The 21,579-nt window shown below is 39.1% G+C and overlaps 3 protein-coding genes across 4 annotated transcripts in view; 2 read left to right on the top strand and 1 right to left on the bottom strand.

The window, feature by feature from the left end:
• Positions 1-7,637, bottom strand: part of rcan1b (regulator of calcineurin 1b) — a 17,516-nt gene extending 9,879 nt beyond the window's left edge. Inside the window, exon 1 of one of the 2 annotated variants that reach the window (XM_079615428.1) lies at positions 7,124-7,637. In XM_079615428.1, the coding sequence (XP_079471554.1) occupies positions 7,124-7,243 (120 nt within the window). In that variant the 5' untranslated portion in view covers positions 7,244-7,637. The remainder of the gene's footprint in view (positions 1-7,123) is intronic. The other variant, XM_079615430.1, reaches the window with a different exon arrangement.
• On the top strand, positions 7,487-10,949 carry LOC307000242 (uncharacterized protein; the record flags this gene model as incomplete). The annotated part of the gene is made up of 3 exons (XM_079615677.1): positions 7,487-7,607; positions 9,180-10,846; positions 10,911-10,949. Exons 2-3 carry the CDS (start codon positions 9,188-9,190, stop codon positions 10,947-10,949), a joined length of 1,698 nt encoding a protein of 565 aa, XP_079471803.1. The 5' UTR covers positions 7,487-7,607; positions 9,180-9,187.
• Positions 10,824-21,579, top strand: LOC307000127 (chloride intracellular channel protein 4-like). Its single transcript, XM_079615426.1, has 7 exons — positions 10,824-11,233; positions 18,041-18,150; positions 19,249-19,374; positions 19,456-19,562; positions 19,653-19,834; positions 20,861-21,069; positions 21,128-21,579. Exons 1-6 carry the CDS (start codon positions 11,036-11,038, stop codon positions 21,020-21,022), a joined length of 885 nt encoding a protein of 294 aa, XP_079471552.1. The 5' UTR covers positions 10,824-11,035; the 3' UTR covers positions 21,023-21,069; positions 21,128-21,579.

Raw genomic sequence — 21,579 nt, 5'->3', positions numbered from 1 at the left:
ATAGCAATCACCAGAATACCCAGCAACTGTATAGAAACCTCATAGAAACCACCCAAAACACCCTAGCAACTGTATAGGTACCACCTAGCAACCATCAGAAGACCCAGCAACACACTGGGAATTACCCAGAACACCCAAGCAATTGCATAGTTATTAACCACATAGAAACCATTCAGAACACTCAGAAATAGCAACTTCCTAACAACCACCCAGCAACACCCTAGCAACCACACAGAACACCCTAACAACTACCAGAACACCCAGAAACACCCTAGCAACCACACAGAACACCCTAACAACTACCAGAACACCCAGCAACACCCTAGCAAGCACCCAAAACACCCAGCTACTGCATAGCAATACCCTAGCAACATCCAGAACACCCTAGCTACAGCAGAGTAACCACCTATCAACCACCCAGATCACCCTAGCAACTGCTTAGCAACCTCATAGCAACACCCTACTCATTACATAGCAACCAACCAGAATACAGTAAAATCTGCCTGTCCGTCCTTCAAATATCAAAGTATTAAATCTACTTCAAACTTTCTACCAACATCAAAGATTGTCTTGGCCAACTTTATCTAGCTGTAGGTGTACCTCGTTAATAATGCGTACCTTCTATAATCCTATATTTTGTATTAAATGTGTAGGTACTGTAGGTACAGCCTGTCCGGCTTTTCATGCATCAACTGAAGAAGTACTTCATGTCACATGTGGCCATAGGGTGAACCATCTGTGCATTAGCTTCAAAGCTCAGACGTACAGTCACCTGCTCTGAATGGAGACCGAGAGGGCGAAACGCAGACCAAAGAGGTTTACAGTGCGGCACTGGAGGAAACGACACCGAGCGCTCATGCATACGGCCCGAGTCAATCCCGGGACAAAAGCTGAGTCACATGTGTGCTCAGCCATAGTGCAGAACAGCTTAAACATTTGCCCATGCTTTCTCGCAGCAGAGAGCCATTCTCACTTGCACCGTGTTTTGCTGGCACCTTAATAATGATTAAGATTATTTAAATGAGTTAGGTAGTGTTTAGTGCTGGTGGTCAAACATCAGCCAGGCAGACATTTCCACTACAGACACCGAAGCAGGTATAAAGTCACCTCAATGACTAAAACTTAACCATAACATACACACTAGCCTAGTAGCAATCACCTAGAACACCCTAGAAAATGCAGAGGAACCCCCTAACAACCACCAGAAAACCCAGCAACTGCATAGCAACCTCCTAGCAACCACCCATAACAACCAGCAACTGCAGAGTAACCACCTAGCAACCATTCAGAACACCCAACAACTGCATAGCAACCTCTTAGCAACACCCCAGAACTACATAGTAAACACCTAGCAATCACCAGAACCCCCAGCAACACCATAGCAATCACCTAGAACACCCAAGCAACTGCATATTCACCACCTAGCAACCATTAGAACACCCAACAACTGCATAGCAACCTCTTAGCAACACCCCACAACTACATAGTAAACACCTAGCAATCACCAGAACACCCAGCAACTGCATAGAAACCTCCTAGAAACCATCTATAACACCCTAGCAACTGCATAGGTACCAGCTAGTAACGCCCGGCTGGCAATCACCAGAACATTAAAGGAGTTTGGAGTCAGTAAGACTTTTAAAAAAAAAATCTTGATTTATTAATGTAACACTAAAGTCTAATGATGCTGAAAATGCAGCTTTGATCACAGGATATAAATCACATTTTACAGACATTTTATATTAACATATAAAAACAGTTATTTTAAATAGTAATAATATTTTAAAATTTTACTGTACAATTTTTGATTAAATAAATGCAGCTTTGGTGAGCAGAAGAGACTTCTTTCAAAAACATTTTTAAAAATCTTACCGACACAAAGTTTTAAACAGTAGTGTAGCTTATTCGACCATCTATATGTCTCTAATAACAAGTGATAATTCACCCAAAAAATTAAATTCTGTCATAATTTTCTCTTCATCATTCCAAACTCAAGTGAACAGAAAATAACAACATAAAATATGGCAACACAGCCCTCAGATGATCAAATGATACATTCTCTTTTCATCATACAAAATGATCATGTCAAGTCAAGTCACCTTCATTTTTATAGCATTTTATGCAATAGAAATTGTTTCAAAGCAGCATCCCGATAATAAACAGGAAAGTAACAGAATTATTAATATGGATGAGACGGATTCTGCTGTAAAGCAGCCGTAGCAAGATAGCAGCGATCATGTCACTTCAGAAGACTTATGGATTAATTTCACACTATCTTTATGTCCTTCTTTGGTGCTCTGCAGAAGAGACAAATCCATACGCGTTTGGAAAGATATGATGGTGAGTAAATTATGACAATTTTAATTTTGGCATGAACGATGCTTTTAAGGGCAGACCTACAAGATAGAAAATGGCCATTCAGAATGTGTCACACACACACAAGGATAACCATCACACAGTTTCTTTTCACTTGTGTTGTAGTTAAGGAGCAAAACACTACAAAATGTCAAACATATACAAAAAAAATAATATTTGCAAGAATGAAACATGACCAGCTCGCTCTTAAATGTGAGTATATCATCATGTGCTTGTCTGTATGTTTTCAAAGTCTGAAAAAGAAAACACATTTAGCTGGAGATTTAATCATTTCTCTCAAAAATTATTTAAGTAAAGATAGTAAGCAATAATTGACGACCGGTCGTTGAATTATTCGAAAATAATGCACACCCGAGGTGGCAACAGCATTAAAAAGCGGAGCATTATTTTCTAATAATTATTCCGTCAATTAATCCGCTTACACTGCAGTTAGCACACCTCAAGACACTGTTCAGATGATGTGTTTGTATGTATGTAATGTATCAAGACATTTGTCAGTTTTTTGTCCTTGAAATGCACTTGTGTGTGGGACTAATTTCTTACGCATCTCATCCCATGCCTCAGTTGCTAATTCATTTTTAGAGAGAGAGAGAGAGAGAGAGAGAGAGAGAGAGAGAGAGAGAGAGAGAGAGAGAGAGAGAGAGAGAGAGACCTCGTTTCCACCAAGAAAGAACTGGTTCGGAGGAACTGGTGCCGGTTCAACTTGTGAACCTTCTCAGAACCTGTTTGTTTTTGCCCGGACTAGCCCAGCGAACGACGTCGTTACGTCAGTGTGTGTGTCGCCATACGTCTTAGCTTTCCCAAAAACGCTTGCGCCAACTTCTAACATAACAATTATAATGGCGGACTACATCGTCTTTCTGCCAATCTTTCTCCTGGCTTTGTGATCCTATATTGGGGTCAGAAGAAGACGTTTAGAACACATTTGTGTTTTTAGCAACGGCGGTCACAGCCTTTCCCGTCGTGTTGTTGGTCACAATAACCCCCCCCCCCCCCCGCCCCCGACGTAAGCATGACGTGGTAAAATAACGGTTCTAGTCCAGCAAAGAGTTGGTGCCGCTTTTTGAACAAATTTTCCTGTCCGAGAACCGGTTGTTTGGCTCGAAACACAAAGAACTGGTTGGCGAGAAGGCGCCGGCTCCGAACCGGCTCTCAAAATGCTTTGGTGGAAAAGGGGTCAGAGAGAGAGAGAGAGAAATGTCTCTACTAGTTTATCTGCTTCAAGAACAGCGCCGTTATTACCTCACTCATGAGAAATTCATAGCCTTTAAAGGACAATTGACCGTTCGCAAAGACCCGCCCCCCCTTAGTTACTGTCGCTATGTCCGACAAGCTACGCCGCTCTCACGCCACGCCATGTTCTCACGCAGTGAAAAATAAATCGTCGAGCAGAGGAGACTGACAACTCACTGACAGACACAGACCAGGTTACTTTTCGGTTACTTTTGATATTAAACATATTAAACAGTCTCACCTTTCAAATTTGGTCATTTTTAAAAAGAAATTTAAACAATAAATGCCGTTTTGTGGCTCTTTAATGTGTGTGTCAGATCGCTGTGTCGCCTCAGTTAAAGCCGCTCGTGAACCGATCATCTCTTCCTTCTAGTTCATTTACAGCATCAAATAAACATGAATGAACATCAGAAGGAATGTTGTTTTAACCGCGGAAAGACGTCAGTACACTCCGCTTCTCAAGCTCAAATCCTCCCATGTTAATCTACTAACTCTCCTGACTGCTTTGTCGGACAAAATGGCGGATGGCGAAGTATGATTGGTCAGATCACCTGTCAATCAATCTCCCTGCGAAGGGTCAATTCCGGCCCAAAATGAACCTAGGGGTAATTAACACATGGTTACAGAGTCAACCGTTTTCTGGGATGTGTTTTCATTATAATTGAATGTAAAGAGTTTTATCTCTACACACTGATTAACTTATAACGCTAGTATATGGGGCATAGAATAAGTAAAAATAAATCGCTAGTTAATACCACTAACAAGGCTCAAACTAGCCTCACACTAACACGGCAGCATAATGAGGCATTCGTGGCTCGACTGGTCGAGACTGTTTTCCAAGATGGCTCCGGTCTGTTTACGTGACGTGTACTGTCTTTATAAAGTATCTTCTTATTAAACCGTCTGTACACTTACACAGTTCTCAATGCTTCGGTTTGCAATTAGGGACCCTCATTATGCTACCGTGTTAGTGTGAGGCTATTTTTAGCCTTGTTAGTGGTATTAAAGCGATTTATTTTGTACTTATTCTATGCCCCATATACCAGCGTTATAAGCTAATCAGTTTTTAGAGATAAAACTCTTTATATTCGATCATCATGAAAACACATCCCAGAGAACGATCGACTCGGTACCCATGTGTTATTAACCCCTAGGTTCATTTTGCGCCGGAATTGTCCTTTAAGTTGTCTAACTATTTTAATGAAAAAATTGCGCTGACAACACGTTTCTGTGCGAGTGTGTGTCCGTACTGTAGGCCTATTTGTGTGCGTTTAAGCGGGAGGAAGAGAGTTTGTGCTTTCCATCGTAATAAAACATAATTTTGTGGCAAAAAAACATGGAAATATTTTTGCCGTTTTTTCTTATTGTTTACTATATTTATTTGTTTTGTCAGTGTCGTTGTGGGATTTAGTTCTGTGGGCTTTAAGAATCTTTGAAATAACTGAAATCATTTGGCGCAGTGATATGGAGCTGTAATGCGGTCAAAACCTGCCTGAACTACTTTAGCCGTGCGTTTCCCTGAAAATAATGGCACACCTTCGAATGTTCATCAACCAATCAGATTCAAGCATTCAACAGCCCTGTAGCATAAGTGCTAATAAATCTGTGTGCTGTTTCTAGATTTAAAAAAATGCTGAATCATAAATCTAAAATGTATTTTAATTAAATTAATCACAATTTAGTTATTTAAGTTTACAGAAAAAAAAACAATTAACTTTTAAAAAGTATCATAGATATTCAAGGATGCTAAAATGAAAATAATTTTTGCTAAATATTATAGTCATCTCTGCATAATAAACCAAGTAAGAGAATGTCTTTTAACATTTAACACACTTTCACCTTCACATCAGATTTTTATTACTCTGTCTTATGGAAAAGTGCAGATTGTGTATTTATAATTTAGTAAGTCTGACAGACACTTGGCCTTCTTAGCTAACATTTTCCATTGTTCTTATGGGATAGTTCCTGCTAAAAATAGATCTCTTTGGAAATGATATTACATAATAAGCCTAAATTTAAGCAACACTGGGATGAAAGTCATGCAAGACAGAGAAAAACAATTGCTTTATAAGTGGCGCTTCAGTGGATAAATATGAGCTAAGACAGCGATCGACCTTTGACCTCGGTGTCAGTGGAAAAATAAAAAGTTACAAAGGTTTATTTTCTTTTCCATGTGAGCAGCTGCGGTCAATGATCTTTCTAGGAGTTTGGTTCCTCATTGAATGTCCTTTTGTAGCAGTAAAGCAGGTGTGGTGCTAAAATAAGCCAAGGCTTTGTGGAAGCTTCAAACACCATGACCAAAGAGAGACCCCAACGGATATACAGTCATATTACCAGAAGGGAAAATGAGGGAGACGTTGGAAAATGGACCATGTTGGTTAACAAATCACAGCATTAAGAAAGATTTGCCTTTGCAAATCATTTGTTTCAATTTTAATGCATTTACATAATTTTAATCAGTAGCCATCGCCAGCGTTCGGCGTTTTTTGTGCTTCAAAACAGTGAATGATTTTGCAAAGCAATTGGTTCAATTGATTAAAAGTCTCAAAAAGCGTTGTTTCTCCCATTACCACTTAGGATGGGTTCTTATGATTTGGGCCAAAAAAAATAAGCAACCAAACAAAACACCACAGCAACCGCATAGCAACCATTTAAAAACACCAGATTGGCATTGGATTAGCAACCCCTCAAAACGCAGCCAAGCATGATGGCAGGGAGTTTTTGGCAGGTTTTCTAAAGAAAATGTAAAAATCTGGTTTGAATCACTGCTCTATTATGTACAGAACACCCCTTATTATAACCATAGGCTATTATAAATGTATTATAAATCAAAATTAATTCAGAGTGGCGTATATAGTGTCACCAGGGTCTCACAGGGTTAGTAGATGTAGAAGATATGTGATGGAGCAAACCCAGGTTTTACAAATATGACCAAGACAAGTGAAATCACAATGCATTTCTGTGAAAGGTAAGGTCGATAATAACCGGACAAGGCCCACAATCAGACCTGAAGCGTTTCTGCAGGGCATGGACTCATTCAAATTCATGTAGATTACATCTGTGCAGTCTAACCAAATACATATTGTGGTACTATGGTTATATGTCCAAAATACTATGTTGTTGTTTTTTTTACCATAGTACAATGTCCAAAAGAACAGGGTACTCTTTGGTGGATTTTAGCAAATACATGACATTCCCAAGGTAAATGTCCAAAACATCAATGTATTACCGTGATGCTTATGCAAAAACCATTATACTGTTATGATACAATGTCCAAAAAAACAACAACAACATGGCAGTGCCATGATCAAGAAAACCAGGTAGGCTTTACCATGGTACATATCCACAAAGGAATAGTAATGTTTTAGTGCAATGCTCATGTCCCACACTTCAGTAAATACATTATGAATCATTTTAGGAGGAACAATTTACGGCTTTCACTTCCGCGCCATCAGGTCCCGCTGCGATAACCCGGGTATTAATCGGGGTAGAAGCAAAGCGCGTGCACGCCTACCTTTAACTGCGGCGCACTAAAAAGCTCTTCGCACACTTTGCACGCGATGAGCGCGTTGGGTTGTTCGTTGAGCTGGACTTCAGAAGTCGCCGCCCCTCCACCGCTCTCGGACTGCTGCATGTTCGGTGCCTGTGATCGCAAAACGCGGTGCCTTTGATCTCAAACGTGCCCGCGCTCAGCTCATGGCGCCATGCTCTGCGTTCTACTTTCTCGTCTCCAAAAGCAGCGCAAACCGTCAAATTGACACACACACACACACACACACTACTGTACATGCAGTGCTAGTGCATGCATAGTGCTACTACCATAACCGTGATGTATTCCTGAACCGAAAATGACGTCTACACTTGCGACAGACTGCACTGGGGGCCAAAACAGCTGATGTGACGTCATGGTTTCCGCTTACGCACGAGCGCTGTGCATGGAGCATCGGGGTTGATGCAAGACAGCGTTATTTGTGAATATGAACTAGATTGTTCAAAATGTAAGCAGGACCACGGGAGACACTGAAGACACGGTTAGGTTTGTGTAATGTGTGCAGTGCGTGCATTTTAAATGTGATTATGACAAAGATTATCACTGTAAAATGGTGTTTGAGTGCCCTCTTTTGGTCAGATTTGTTGCAATGCACGCACATGGCAAAGCTGTGGACATTGAATGCATTGCACACTGCTTAAAATACAGTACTCAAATTACACTAAGAATGTCATTGCAAGTACGGAGATATTAGAGACTGCATAAGCACACTTTACATGCAAATTAAACAACTAAATTATTTCTTTCAGATTAAAAGAGCAGGAAATGAATATAGTCAGCGTTGTGTGACTGGTTTTATTTTGTGGTTAGTGGAACATGTTCATAATGTCCTGAACTACACCTGTGGACCTGTGTGAACTTCACGTCACCCAAATCACTGTATATTATATTATATTTCCTCTGTGTTTTTTACACATTTTTTAACAGAAATACAATGTGACTTTGTTAATCTACTGAATTAATATATGGAGAGGGTCCATCCATCCATCCATCCATCCATCCATCCATCCATCCATCCATCCATCCACTGTAGCATACTTTCTTTTCTTTTTTAAAAGTACATATTAATTAAATAATACTTAAATGAATATAGTGCAAACTACATACAATGTTATAATGTTATTTGCAATTACAATATAAAAAGTTAACTTTGTTAAAGCATGACAGAAGATTATTAAAACATGATTTAAAATGGACTTTAAAGTAAAACTTCGGTTCATTGTTACAGTGTAATTATATATTTAAGTACTGAGTAACATTAATGTACTTACCGAACTATAGGGTTTGAGTGGGATTAGGATTTGGTTGAGGGTTAGTTGCATGTAATTATGCATAATTTACTGTAATTACTATGGTAAGTACATGAAACATATGTAACAAGGACACTGTGAAATAAAGTGTTCAAAAACTTTTAATTTGACTATTAGAAAGTGCACTTTTTGCAAATTGTCATTGAAGGGTATTTTCTTTAAGCACACTTAAATTGCCTTTTATATATATATATATATATATATATATATATATTAAATGCAAGTCGTTTTTAACATAATTACGTTTTTAAGATTTTATAAAGTTTTAAGATTCAATATATTTGCTGATATATTTTTAAATATAAATATATTTCAGTACATTTCTAATTCATTAAGACAGCCAATTGGATGGAGAATTCCAATTAATTTTAAATACGTGCGCTACCCTTAAACCGATCATCTTGAGCTGACCAGGCTCCCATTGGAGCGGATTTGAAAGGGCAGGCAAGTCATGTGGGGATCAGAATCCGAAATTTACCATAATCCTCCACAGGAAAAGGGGGGAGAGAGAGTAATTCCTAGTTACTTCTACAGAACGTAGCCTGGAGAGGTAGACACAAGAGCTTTAGTGTGTTAGCTATACAACAAGTTCTACACAGTCATAGCAAACTCTAAACACTCGTCTAGCTGTTGAATTATGGCCCAGGCCAAAAGTGATATGAGTATCAACATGGAGATTTCTAACGGAGCTGTTATCCACCGTCCTGTAGGATCATGCATGGAGATGGAAGATCGGCGGACTGGGGAGGAAGAGGAGGAGGAAGATGAGGTTGAACTAGGTGAAGAGGTGGATGAGTATATGGACGATGGTGGAGACGACAACGTAATGCCCTCAACAGATGTGATCGTCCATAAAACAGAGCAAGAGGATTTTATGGAAGACCTGGAGCCCCAAGAGAGTGTGATTCTGCAAAACAAAGAGGTAAAGTATGGAAAGATGGAGGACGAAGTGGACATATTAAGGCCTGAGCTACCAGAGGAACTTTCAAATACAGCGCACACACAAGTTTCGAAGCTTCAAAACGAAGCTGAAGTGCGTGCAAGAGCGTTCAAAGAAATGGATCGAGCGGATGACAAGTTGGAAACGCTGTACGAAGATGAAAAGGAAAACGATGAACAACAAGTGCAGACTTTGAGCGAAAGGAAGATGGAGACACATGAGCTGCTCCTCTCTGAGGTAAGACAGCTCACTTGTTGCCTCCTCGAGAAAATTGAAATCAAGTATGATCAAATGCAGCAAGTAAAGAATGAAATAGTTTTGCAAGAAGAGGAGCATGAAGAGGGTGTAAAAAACGATGTGGATGAAGAGCCACGGATGGTTTCTAACAGTGTAGCGGATTCAAAAGAAAGCTTTCAGAGTCTTGGGGAAGAGGAAGAACCAGCGACATTTGAAAACAATGGCGAACAAAAGTCTATGACCGAGGTGCCTTTATTTGAGGACTGCAATGCAATTGGTGAGCCAATGCACAATGATGCCTTAGCCAAAAATAATGATGAAGAAACATCCACCATTAACAAAGCAGCAGAAGAAATGGCGATTGACTGGATTGCAACAGAGCAACAACTTCAAACTGATCTGTTCGGTGTAACCGTAGAGGAGATGGTCCAGAATTCAAATCAGTTGGCGGAAAGCATCGTGCAACAACGTGAAAGATTGGAGTGGTTGCAACAAGTGGTGGGAGACACCGATCCAGAGAACTGTGAGAGAACAGTGGCGGATACCCAATCAGCCATTGTCAATGGACCTGAGGAGGCAAGAGGAGATAAAGAAGTGGATAAAGAGGAAGAGGACATTGCAAAGATTCAAAGAGGTGTGGAGATTACCAAGAAGGAGGAGCTTTCTGCAGAGGAGGGAAGCTGTACAGAAGCAGAACAGCCACATAAAGCACCTGAGATTGTAGAAGAGGGGGCGTGTGAGGAGAAGGAACAGCGAAGACAAGTCAACGAAGAAGTGCCAATGCTTATAGAAGAGGGGGCATGTAAGGAGAACGAACAGCTTGGCAATGACAAAAGGGAGGTTGCAGAGGGAGGTGATCCTGCAAAGGAACAGCCAAGACAAGTCAACGAAGAAGTGCCAATGCTTATAGAAGAGGGGGCATGTAAGGAGAAGGAAACGCTTGGCAATGACAAACGGGAGATCGTAGAAGGGGGTGATGCTGCAAAGGAACAGGGAAGACAAGTCAATGAAGAAGTGCCAACAACAATAGAAGAGGGGGCATGTAAGAAGCAGGAACAGCCAAGACAAGTCAACGAAGAAATGCCAATGCCTATAGAAGGGGGGGCATGTAAGAAGCAAGAACAGCTTGGCAATGACAAACGGGAGATCGTAGAAGGAGTTGATGTTGCAAAGAAACAGGGAAGACAAGTCAAGGAAGAAGTGCCAACAACAATAGAAGAGGGGGCGGGGAAGTGGCTAGAAGAGCTTAAGGCTGTCATTGAAGATGAGCCGAGAAGGAAAGCCCAGGGGGGGCGCAAAGTGACCATACCTGCCTGGTTGAAGTCCAACGAGAGCTCAGATGCCCCTTTCCAAGAGCCACCGAAGCCCCTCGGCAGTCAGATCAGAACCATGAGCGGGGGCAGCGAAGGCGAGGTGAATATCAAGGCCAAAGGTCAACAGGTCAGCATGGCGAATGGGTTCCCTGGGATCCCACCTGCCGTAGTTCAACAAGAAGAGGTAAAAACACTGGGAAAGCCGTCGAGGATGGCGACTCCAGCGCAACGGGACGGCGATCCACCTGACCAGCAGATCTCCCTCTATGTGAAGGTATTCTTTTGTTATTTATAGTCTGATAATGGTCAAGATTTAGACGGGAAATGAGTCACGTGGGTTTCTTTGTCCTCAAAATTGACTGTGATATCCACAGGTTCTGCTAAAAAACGTTGTAGTTTTAAAGATATTATGATCTGCTGTAGTCAATATGCAATATGGAAACCAAATATTTTAGTGTTTTTGGCAAGTATGATTATTGTAGTACATTTTACAGGGAAGGCAGAATTTTACATGCATATAACCTGTCAAAAAGCAGACAAAAATACCAGATTTAATAATAGAAATAATGATTTGAGCCTTGTAAAGTTGTATTTTTAAAATGACAATGATAAGGCTGTCTTGTTAGCCATGCTAGTTTCCTACAATGACAGCATGTCCTTCTGCTCAGCAGATGGTGTTACTATCGCCAACACTAATTGCATTAGTGTCTTTGCTTTACTGGTCAGTTGGTCTGCTGTCATCCCGCTTCTAGAAAACCAGAATGTAATTCCCAGTCCGAGGCAATGTTAACCCCACAAATTGAATAAGCAGGTACACCAACTTCACCACTAGTATTACTGGGTGACCTGTTAAAACCAGCATGAAAGTGTCTAAAAAAACACACCTAATACTGGTAACTGGTCACAAGGTGGTTTTAAAAACAGTAAACTGGTTCATATGACATAAACATCCATCTACAATAAAACGGAAGTAATATATTAAGACTTAATGTTCAAGAACTAAGTCTTATTTAGGGGGAGCCTGACCTTTCCAACCGTAACTCCAACCCTGTTTGTGATTTATAAATGGTTGTTGCTGGTGATATAATGCACTTAGTTAATTGAGTTATTCTCAGCAGGGTGTTGAGCTGATGGATTGATCGGTGAGCTAAAAATGAATCGTACACAATAGACACAATTTGATTCTAGAACATTTCAATAGAAAGTGCCATATAAAGTATCATATCACACACATTAGGAAAGGGCTGGCTGCTGTGTTGACTATAGTGCAACATAGATGTGTATTGACTACAGCAACAGTATGTATTTATTTATTTATTATTATGTATACAGTGAGTGTTTTGTAACCAGTCATATTCTATTCTATTCTATTCTATTCTACATGTGAAACTTGGAAAATTAGAATATTGTGCAAAAGTTAATTTATTTCAGTATTTCAACTTAAAAGGTGAAACTAATAAATTTTGTAACCAAGCAAAACTACAGTAATATTTTTTTTCATTCTATTCTATTCTATTCTATTCTATTCTATTCTATTCTGAAATATTCGGAATAAAGCGTATAGCCAGTTTTGTAACCAAGCAAGACTACAGTAATAGTATTTTTTCATCTATTATATTCTATTCTTTTCTTCTATGAGGTATAGCCAGTTTTGTAACTAAGCAAAACTACAGTAATAGTATTTTATTTTATTTTATTTTATAATATTAATTTTTCTATTCATGGAATTGTCTGAAACATTCGGAACAAAGCGCACAGCCAAATTCTTGTGATATGAAGAGGCTGAGCAGCGGGACGTTAAGCCTGGTAAAAATGTCCTTAAATCCCACCCGTATGTTTCTGCAGAGAGAACAGTAACAAAGACGCCCTTTGTGCAGGTCGCCGGGGAACACAGTAAAAAGTGCAACCCCCACAGCCTTTCTGTACATTTCAGATCACAGAAGTATCATGTTGTGTCTCATCATCAGTTTGTGTTTGTTGTCGTAGCTTTGCTTTGGCAAACAGGATCTGATGATATGCTCAGTTATTATGCCTGTTATTCAGTGATAAACAGCTGATTCTTATTTTTTACTGGTACTTCGAGTGATGCACTGCTCTGAACAGTGAAGGATGTGCATGTATTTGAACACCTGTCGCCTCTATGAGAAGCTGAAGTGTAGTGGGTTAATAATCCAGCATTCCTCTACACACACTAATCTGATTTAGATGTGTGTTGGTCTGAGTCGGCTGTGAGAAGGACCTGAGTGTTTGGGGGGTGGAGGGGCTCCGTCCAGTCATAATATGATTCATGCATGTGCAAAACTCACCGTCATGATGCTAGTGTTGCATGTGGTTGCCAGGGTGTTCCTAAAGGTTGCTAGGGTGTTCTGATTTAGGACTTTGCTGTGCGGTAGCTATAGGGTGTTCTGGATAATTGCCAGGGTTCTCTGTTTTTTAGCATTTGGCTATGCGATTGGTGTTCTGAGTGGTGTTTAGCATTAGCACGTCGCTATGGGGTTGCTATGGTATTCTGGATTGTTGCTATGGTGTTCTGGATAATTGCTAGGGTTCTCTGATTGCTTTTTAACATTTTGTTATGCGATTGCTAGAGTGTTCTGAATGGTTTTCTAGAATGTTGAGTGATGTTTAGCACATTGCTATGGTGTTGCTAGGGTATTCTGGATTGTTGTTATGGCGTTCTGGATAATTGCTAGGGTTCTCTGGTTTTTAGCATTTTGCTATGCGATTGTTAGAGTATTCTGAATGTTGCTGGGGTGTTCTGAGTGGTGTTTAGCATTAGCACATTGCTTTGGGGTTGCTAGGGTATTCTGGATTGTTGCTAGGCTGTTTTGAATAATTGCATGGGTTCTCTGATCGGGTTTTAGCATTGTGCTTTGCGGTTGCTATGGTGTTCTGAATGGTTATTAGAATGTTGCTAGGGCGTTCTGCGTGGTGTTTAGCAATATAACGTTGCTATGGGGTTGCTAGGGTATTCTGGGTTATTGCTAGGGTGTTCTGAATGGTGTTTATGATGTTGCTATGGGGTTGCTAGGGTATTCTGGATTGTTTTCCATGGTGCTCTGGATAATTTGCTATGCGGTTGCTAGGGTGTTATTAATGGTTGCTAGGGTGTGTTTTTTTAGCATGTTGCTATGTCGTTGCTAGGGAGTTCCTAATGGTGTTTTAACATGTTAACTGCTATGCAGTTCCTTTTGTTTTCTAGATGGTTGCTACTAGGCCGCTGTTTATTGGCCCACACAATGTGACATTAATTATAATAATTTAGTTGCAATGCAGTGGTGTGCTTCTATTAAAATGTATCTTATAAAGTCAGGTTTTCGAGTGTCTCTAAAGAAGCTGCACTGCCCTCTACTGGCGTTATGTGGGTCTGTTTTATCCTCATGTCCTCCTCCATCCCTCATCACAGCTTATCTTCAGGTGGCCAGACCTCACATAATCATTCCACAACCTCCAGACTCATAAATACAGTGACACAGTAGTAACTCGACTCGACACATACAACATGGAAATGTATATAGTTTATTTCTAGATTATTGTGCAATGTTAGATTGCACACTGGAAATCATAACGGCGATTCCCAACTCTGCAAAACTCTTTCATAACGCACGTCTCATGAACGGCGTCTCTATCGCTGATAACAATGAACAAGCGTCTCAGTGTCTCAGTGTCCTGCGTGTCTGACCGTGTTCTCCAGCCCAAACACCCACAGAACACCAAATGTAATCAGTCATTCTCCAAAGACTTTTCCATGCATTCAGAGAATTTGCTTTGAGAAACCATTCTGCATTCAATGTTATGAGACATGTGAGAGCAGTTCAGCATGGCCTGGTTTGATGTAGCAGCTAAAAAATTGGGATTTCCTAGCATTGAGCTGTTTGTCAAGGTAAGACGTTCTCACATTAAACCTATGAAGAAATTAAACATTCAAATTAATGAGAGACTCTTTTGTGCGGTTGAATTTTATGCTTTATTCAACTGTGGCCTTTTTTTGTGTGCTATCAATTAGAGATTTGCTTGTATTCAAGCATTTTCCCAGGCAAAAAGAAACATTTATTAGGCCAATCACATAATTAACTCTGGACCCTGGACCACAAAACCAGTCTTATGGGTATTTTTATTTATTTATTGAGATTTATACATAATATGAAAGCTGAATAAATAATCTCTCCATTGATGTGTGGTGTGTTAGGATAGGACAATATTTGGTCGAGATACAACTATTGAAAATCTGGAATCTGAGGAGCAAAAAAATCTAAATATTGAGAAAATCTCCTATAAAGCTGCATTCACTCACAAAAATACATGTTTTATATATTTACGGTAGGACATTTACTAAATATCTTCATGGAACATGATCTTAATATCCTAATGATTTTTGGCATAAAAGAAAAATTGAAAATTTTGACCCATACAATGTATAGTTGCTATTGCCTCAGATATACCCGTGCGGCTCCAGTCACATTTGTCTAAAAGTTGTCTGCTGATAAGTGAAATCAGTTATACTTTATTTCAATAGTGCACTTTGGGCGTTCTCCTAACTATAAGTAACTTTACAACTAACTAGGTTAGGGTTTGGGTTAGTAGAATAAGACTTATAGTCAGTATAATGTCTGTTGAGGAGCGTCACAATAAAGTGCTAGCAGATATTAAGCAGACGGTCTACTAATACTCTGATAGTTAAAAAGCAGCTGCAAAGTTACTGTACTGTAGTTAGTAAAATCACAGACTGTAGCTATGTTTCCATCCACACGTTTTTATCCGAATTAAGTAATATCGAATGAAAAATGCCTTATGGAAACAGTAAAATTCGATTGAATTTCATGAATATCGACTCAAATTAAATACGTTCGGTCTCATCTTGATCGATATACGGCTTATGCGATAAACGCTGATGGAAACATTATTTGCCGAATAAATAATGAATCCATTTTGTCTAGCAAAACTTTGTTCGCAAATGTTGGCTTGAATGTTGTGCGATTCAGTGCGAAAATGAATGGAAACACCTTAAAATTTCTCAAATCAATTCGATATACCAATTTGATCGCAAGCATGTGACGTCATTACGCACAGGTTTTTATTCGCTTAAAAGCCGTCGGATGGAAACACACTTTCACTCGCATGAGTTTTTTTTACTGAACTTCAGATAATTCGATTGACAAGTGGATGGAAACTTAGGCCCTGTTTACACGAGAACGCTCGCGGGTGAAACATAAAAATATTTTATCGGATGTGACTTTCGTTTACATGGCGACGGCGTTTTTGGGGCTTAAAACGCAAAAAAAGTGAAACCACCCTCCAGAGTGGAAATCTTAAAAACGCTCCACCATTGCGTTCCCGTCTAAAGGGTAAAAACGGTAAAAACTAAATAAATAAATAAAAATAATAATTCTGTAACTTTTGAGCGACACGCGAAGAGCACCGAGGGTTAAAGCAGCAGCTTTACCGTATTAAACATGAAAAACTGTGTCAGCGTCTCTTTCACTTTCAGTGCTTCACATCGCCCCCTAGCCGTCTGGAGTGCACACTACATCCAATTCCCCCCCATAACGCTCGTCTAAACGCAGAATAAAAAGTGATAACGCAACGCCACTTTTGCGTTTTCTCTTCAGATCGTTTCCGTGTAAACAGCCTTAGCTTGTCACAGAGTTGCTGAAATGAAGCGTATTTCACCGTATGAATGTGAAACGCCAATATTTTCATTCTAGTGTTAGTATTGACTCTACATCTTGTGATGTTGTTTGTTCTGCAGCTGAACAGTTTAAGCTTAAGCTTATTTACCCCTTTCATAATGTATTGCTATCCTTAAAGGAGAACTCCGGTCAATTTTAACATTGAGCTAATTTTTTAGTAAATTTGGAGTGCTGTCAATACAGAGAACAATGACAAAAATCGGTGTTGCCTACACTGTGTTATCCTATTTTTAAAATTTGCACCCTATTGACTTGAATGGGGTCTAATTTTAAACCTGCTTTTAGCCTCTTATCATCCTTGATGTGTCATACAAGTGCCCAGCCATGTTGAGTGATTCCTTCAGAGTGAACACGAGTGAATCTGACTGCAGTAGATGTGAAAGATATGAATAAAAATGATGTTATTTCAGCCAATGCACATACCTGTATTTAGTTCCTGTTTTCGGTCGAAGTCCAAAGTAGTCGATTATCGAGTTCACGCACATAGGTTTTGTTACCTATGGCAATTTGATTGGCTCTGCCTTCTGGGAGCCGAGCATAATTACTCCTCAACCGGAGTCCAGACCGAACTTCCCGACCAAAACATGTTATGGTCGGGGTTCTCGGCTGGCACCCAGGCTAACTAATCAGCTGATTGTCTCATGAACGTAACCAGCACATTTATCCCCAAATAGCAAACACACAACACAGCGAGGGAGAAGAACTAAGTTACATGAAACAATTCTTGTCACAGCTTCTAGGTAATGCTAACATTATGAAACATTTGCATTGTTAAAGTTGGAATACCTATCCGGCAGAAAAAAAAGGCAACTTCAGCGTCGCTTTGAAAGCATTTTTCCCTCATAAGACCCTTCATCGGTGAAAAGCCACACCCAGATTTTTGCCTTCGTTTCTCGCTTATTTTTCTGGCTCTTGTCCTAAACAATATCTGTGGTCATTAATTTTCCCGAAATTCTGCTGCTTCTCATTCAAGTTAGTGAGGAAACGCGCTGTTTGTTCGCTGTCGGCTACGGTAGAAACATGACGTCACAATATGTCGATCTTCATAGCAGGGGGTGCCCGCGCTTATGTAGATATAAATGACTCATTCTAAGGTAATAAAAACATAACGGTTCATTAAGTAAGGTCTTTATACACCACTGAAAACATAGTTACGGATCTTATATTGCATTTCTGTCAATAGATCCTCAGAAATATTACACATTGCACTTTTAACTTAAACAACGATCGATTATGGGAATTTGTGCAATGTCTTCCCGTGTCAGGAAACTTTTTGCAGTGCGCAGAGAAAATGAAATCAAAAACGTCAGCGCACACACACCCATAGTTCCTCCACACGTCTGGTGTAGTTGCAGCACTGATGGCATGTTGTGTGTGTGTGTGTGTCCCAGGCCGGCAGCGATGGAGAGAGTCTCGGGAACTGTCCGTTCTCTCAGAGACTCTTCATGATCCTCTGGCTGAAAGGAGTGATCTTCAACGTCACCACTGTGGACCTCAAGAGGTGAAGCACAACATTCACAGGTTCCCAGCAGGACCATTATGATTCCCAACCGGATAAAATGCGCCTGGAGAACCGATAGCAAAATTATTTTTTAACGGCTTCTGTAAGACATTATTCTGATTTAACTACATCATATAGACATTGTATATACATTGGGATCTTATTTAATCCCATTAAGATCCAAATAATGATTGGAAGTTCCATTGGAATCTAAGATTTTTTCACAAAGGGAGTGTTATTTTAGTATTATATGTACACAATTATTGTATTTATTAATATTTTTAATTGGCTTTTATTTGTATATTTTCAGTTTAAATATTCATTTTAGAAATACATTTGGGTCCGTTTGACCAGGAAGAGGTATATCAAAATAAAATACAAATATATAAAAATAAAATCCATGTTTTTTAGCATGAAAATGAAACTTTAGATATGTGTTAATAATATTTTTCCCTAGATAAAAATAAAATATATTTTTTTATATATATAACCATTTAAACTTATAACCAAATACCTTTTGCTTTACGCATGAAATTCTGCAGTTTTTTTTTCATCTATAAGTTGTATTTTACAGAAGTAACTTGAGAAAATATAATATTATATATTATGTTCTTATAAATTTCATATAATACTATTCAAAATGAAAATTATCATACATATTGATAAAACAATTCTCTTGCATTGGTTTTTACTGTAGTTCACTTAACATTTAAAAAAAAAGTAGTAGCATGGTAAAAACATGGTAACATTCAAAACTTTTGCACATTCACTGATTAATGGGAGTTTACTGATCAGATCAAACCCAAAATTGCAACAGGTATACAGTTTTCTTTAATGCATTACAAGGGTTACGTTTTAGTAATTTTGTTATGTGTTTTTGTCATTTTTTTATTATTATTTTTTAACATTTCCATTTAGCTTTAATTTATTTTCATTTAGTTTTAGTGATTTTAGTACCTCATCTTTTTTTTTCTTCAGTTTCTAATTACAAGTTAGGGTTAGGCCCTTATTTTGTTTTATATTTCAATGAACAATTTTGAATAGTTTTAGATGTACTTCCCAATAACGTTGCTGACGAAGAGCATGTTTGTTGATCAGGAAGCCTGCAGATTTACAGGATCTCGCTCCAGGAACCAATCCTCCATTCATGACCTTCAACGGAGATGTTCTGGTGGACGTCAACAAGATGGAGGAGTTTCTCGAGGAACGATTGGTCCCACCACGGTACTTTCTACATCGGTTCACTTCCCATTTCTCTTCCTACCTGCCTCAGATACTTAAAACTAATCGTTTTATTTTTTGTAGATACCCAAAGTTGGCAGTAAAGCATCCAGAATCCAACACCGCAGGAATAGATGTATTCGCCAAGTTTTCTGCCTACATCAAGAACCCTCGTAAAGAAGCTAATGAGGGCGAGTTTAATGGCTTTTAGTAAACAGATAGTCCTGGTTGTGACTCTTTTCCTCTGTAATTGTGTTTTATTTGGTGTTTTATGTATCCAGGTCTGGAGAAAGCTCTTCTGAAGTCCCTGAAGAGGTTGGATGAGTATTTGCAGACGCCGCTGCCCGAGGAGATCGATGCCAACAGCGTAGATGATCCTGAAGCGTCCACTCGAGGATTCCTGGACGGACCCGACCTCACGCTGGCCGACTGTAACCTGCTTCCCAAACTACACATCATGAAGGTGCTTCTCCTTTTCTTTTCTCATCGACAAAATCTTCCCTTTCCTGAAACCCCAATATTTGTTCAAATGATTTTTAAATTGAATGAATCTCATTTAAATCTTAATTTTAATCGCAGTGAAAAGTTGAATTGAAAAATGTACATACAATACAATACAATTAGAGATGAACCGATAGCAATTTTCTAGGCCGATTCTGATATTTCATTGAGTTTGAGCTGCCGATACCGATATTTAGCCGATTCCGATTTAATTTTTTCTAACCACTTTACAGCACACACAAATATTATTATTTTTTTTTTTATATAAAACACCATATAGCTACTATTTTGCTCTCCTCACTTATATACACTCTAAAAAATGCTGGGTTGTAAAATATGGACAAACCCAGCCATTGGGTTACATTTTTCAATTACATTTTTAACCCAACATTTGGGTTTGTCCATATTTGACCCAAAATTGGGTTGAAACAACCCAGCATTTTTTAGAGTGAGTGATACCTGAATAATTTTTGGTTTTACTGTACATCAACACTGTCTTATTTAAGCAAAGTTGGCCATTTTGGTAACACTGCCCTGAATAAAAAAAAATACATCTGGTGTCTAAATAAGTTTTGGTTTGACTGTATATATACAAATAACTCATAACTCCTGGACCACACTGTAATAATATATTTTTTTACTCAGTCATTTAAAATGCATATGCTGGATTTCATACTCACTTAAAAATGTTGGCTTAAAAATAACCCAACTATGGGATGGTATTAGCACCATTATTATTTTAACCCAACTCCATTTGGGTTAAAATAACCCAACACATTGACCCAATATGTGCACCCCATCGGTTGGGTTAAACATAGCATGATTATTATTTTAACCCAATGCATTGGGTTAAACTCCAGTTGGGTTAAAATAACCCAATACATTGACCCAATATCTGCAACCTATCGGTTGGGTCAAACAAATAAGCTAACTTTTTTTTACTGTGTATGACCAACCAGTTTAATCACCTGCATACTCTTGTTTGTAGATTGTTGCTCGGAAATACAGAGGTTTCGAGATTCCCGCGGAGATGACCGGAGTTTTGCGATATTTGAATAACGCCTACCAGAGAGAAGAATTCATGAACACCTGCCCTGCGGACCGCGAGATTGAGTTCGCTTACCTGGACGTCGCCAAGAAGATCAAGTAGTGGTGTGTGTGTGTGTGTGTGTGTGTGTGTGTGTGTGTGTGTGTGTGTGTGTGTGTGTGTGTGTGTGTGTGTGTGTGTGTGTGTGTGTGTGTGTGTGTGTGTGTGCACTCACTGGTGGAGCTGCATTAACAATATGGCGTATTGATCGGTAGATTATTGGCATCAGTTTTCCGTAAATCATTGGCAGGACCAGAAAAATAGTATAATACCAGACACAGAGATACAATATTCTGTCTGTTAGTACACTTAACAACTTCATATCGTATCTGTCTCCAAAAAATGCTGGGTTGTTTTAACCCAATTTTGGGTCAAACATGGACAAACCCAAACATTGGGTTAAAAATGTAATTTAAAATGTAACCCAACGGCTGGGTTTGTCCATATTTGACCCAAAATTGGGTTGAAACAACCCAGCATATGTTAGAGCATTTTATTTCCGGATGATATGGATAGACTAGATATAGTATATATTCATAATGCTCACCATGGCCTTGACCAAAATTGATCTCATAATATTTTTTAAGCTATGGATATTGCTACACTCTAAAAAATGTTGT

This window comes from Phoxinus phoxinus, assembly GCF_949152265.1.
Source record: "Phoxinus phoxinus genome assembly, chromosome: 6".
In the NCBI taxonomy this organism is placed as follows: domain Eukaryota; kingdom Metazoa; phylum Chordata; class Actinopteri; order Cypriniformes; family Leuciscidae; genus Phoxinus; species Phoxinus phoxinus.
The sequence above is the reverse complement of the archived record's forward strand: the minus strand, read 5'-3'. Positions and strand labels throughout refer to the sequence as shown.

Coding starts and splice junctions, on each gene's coding strand:
- LOC307000127 (XM_079615426.1), top strand. CDS start 11,036: ATGAGCGGGGGCAGCGAAGGCGAGGTGAATATCAAGGCCAAAGGTCAA. Junction 18,151..19,248: donor ACCACTGTGGACCTCAAGAG/GTGAAGCACAAC, acceptor TTTGTTGATCAG/GAAGCCTGCAGATTTACAGG. Junction 19,375..19,455: donor GAACGATTGGTCCCACCACG/GTACTTTCTACA, acceptor TATTTTTTGTAG/ATACCCAAAGTTGGCAGTAA.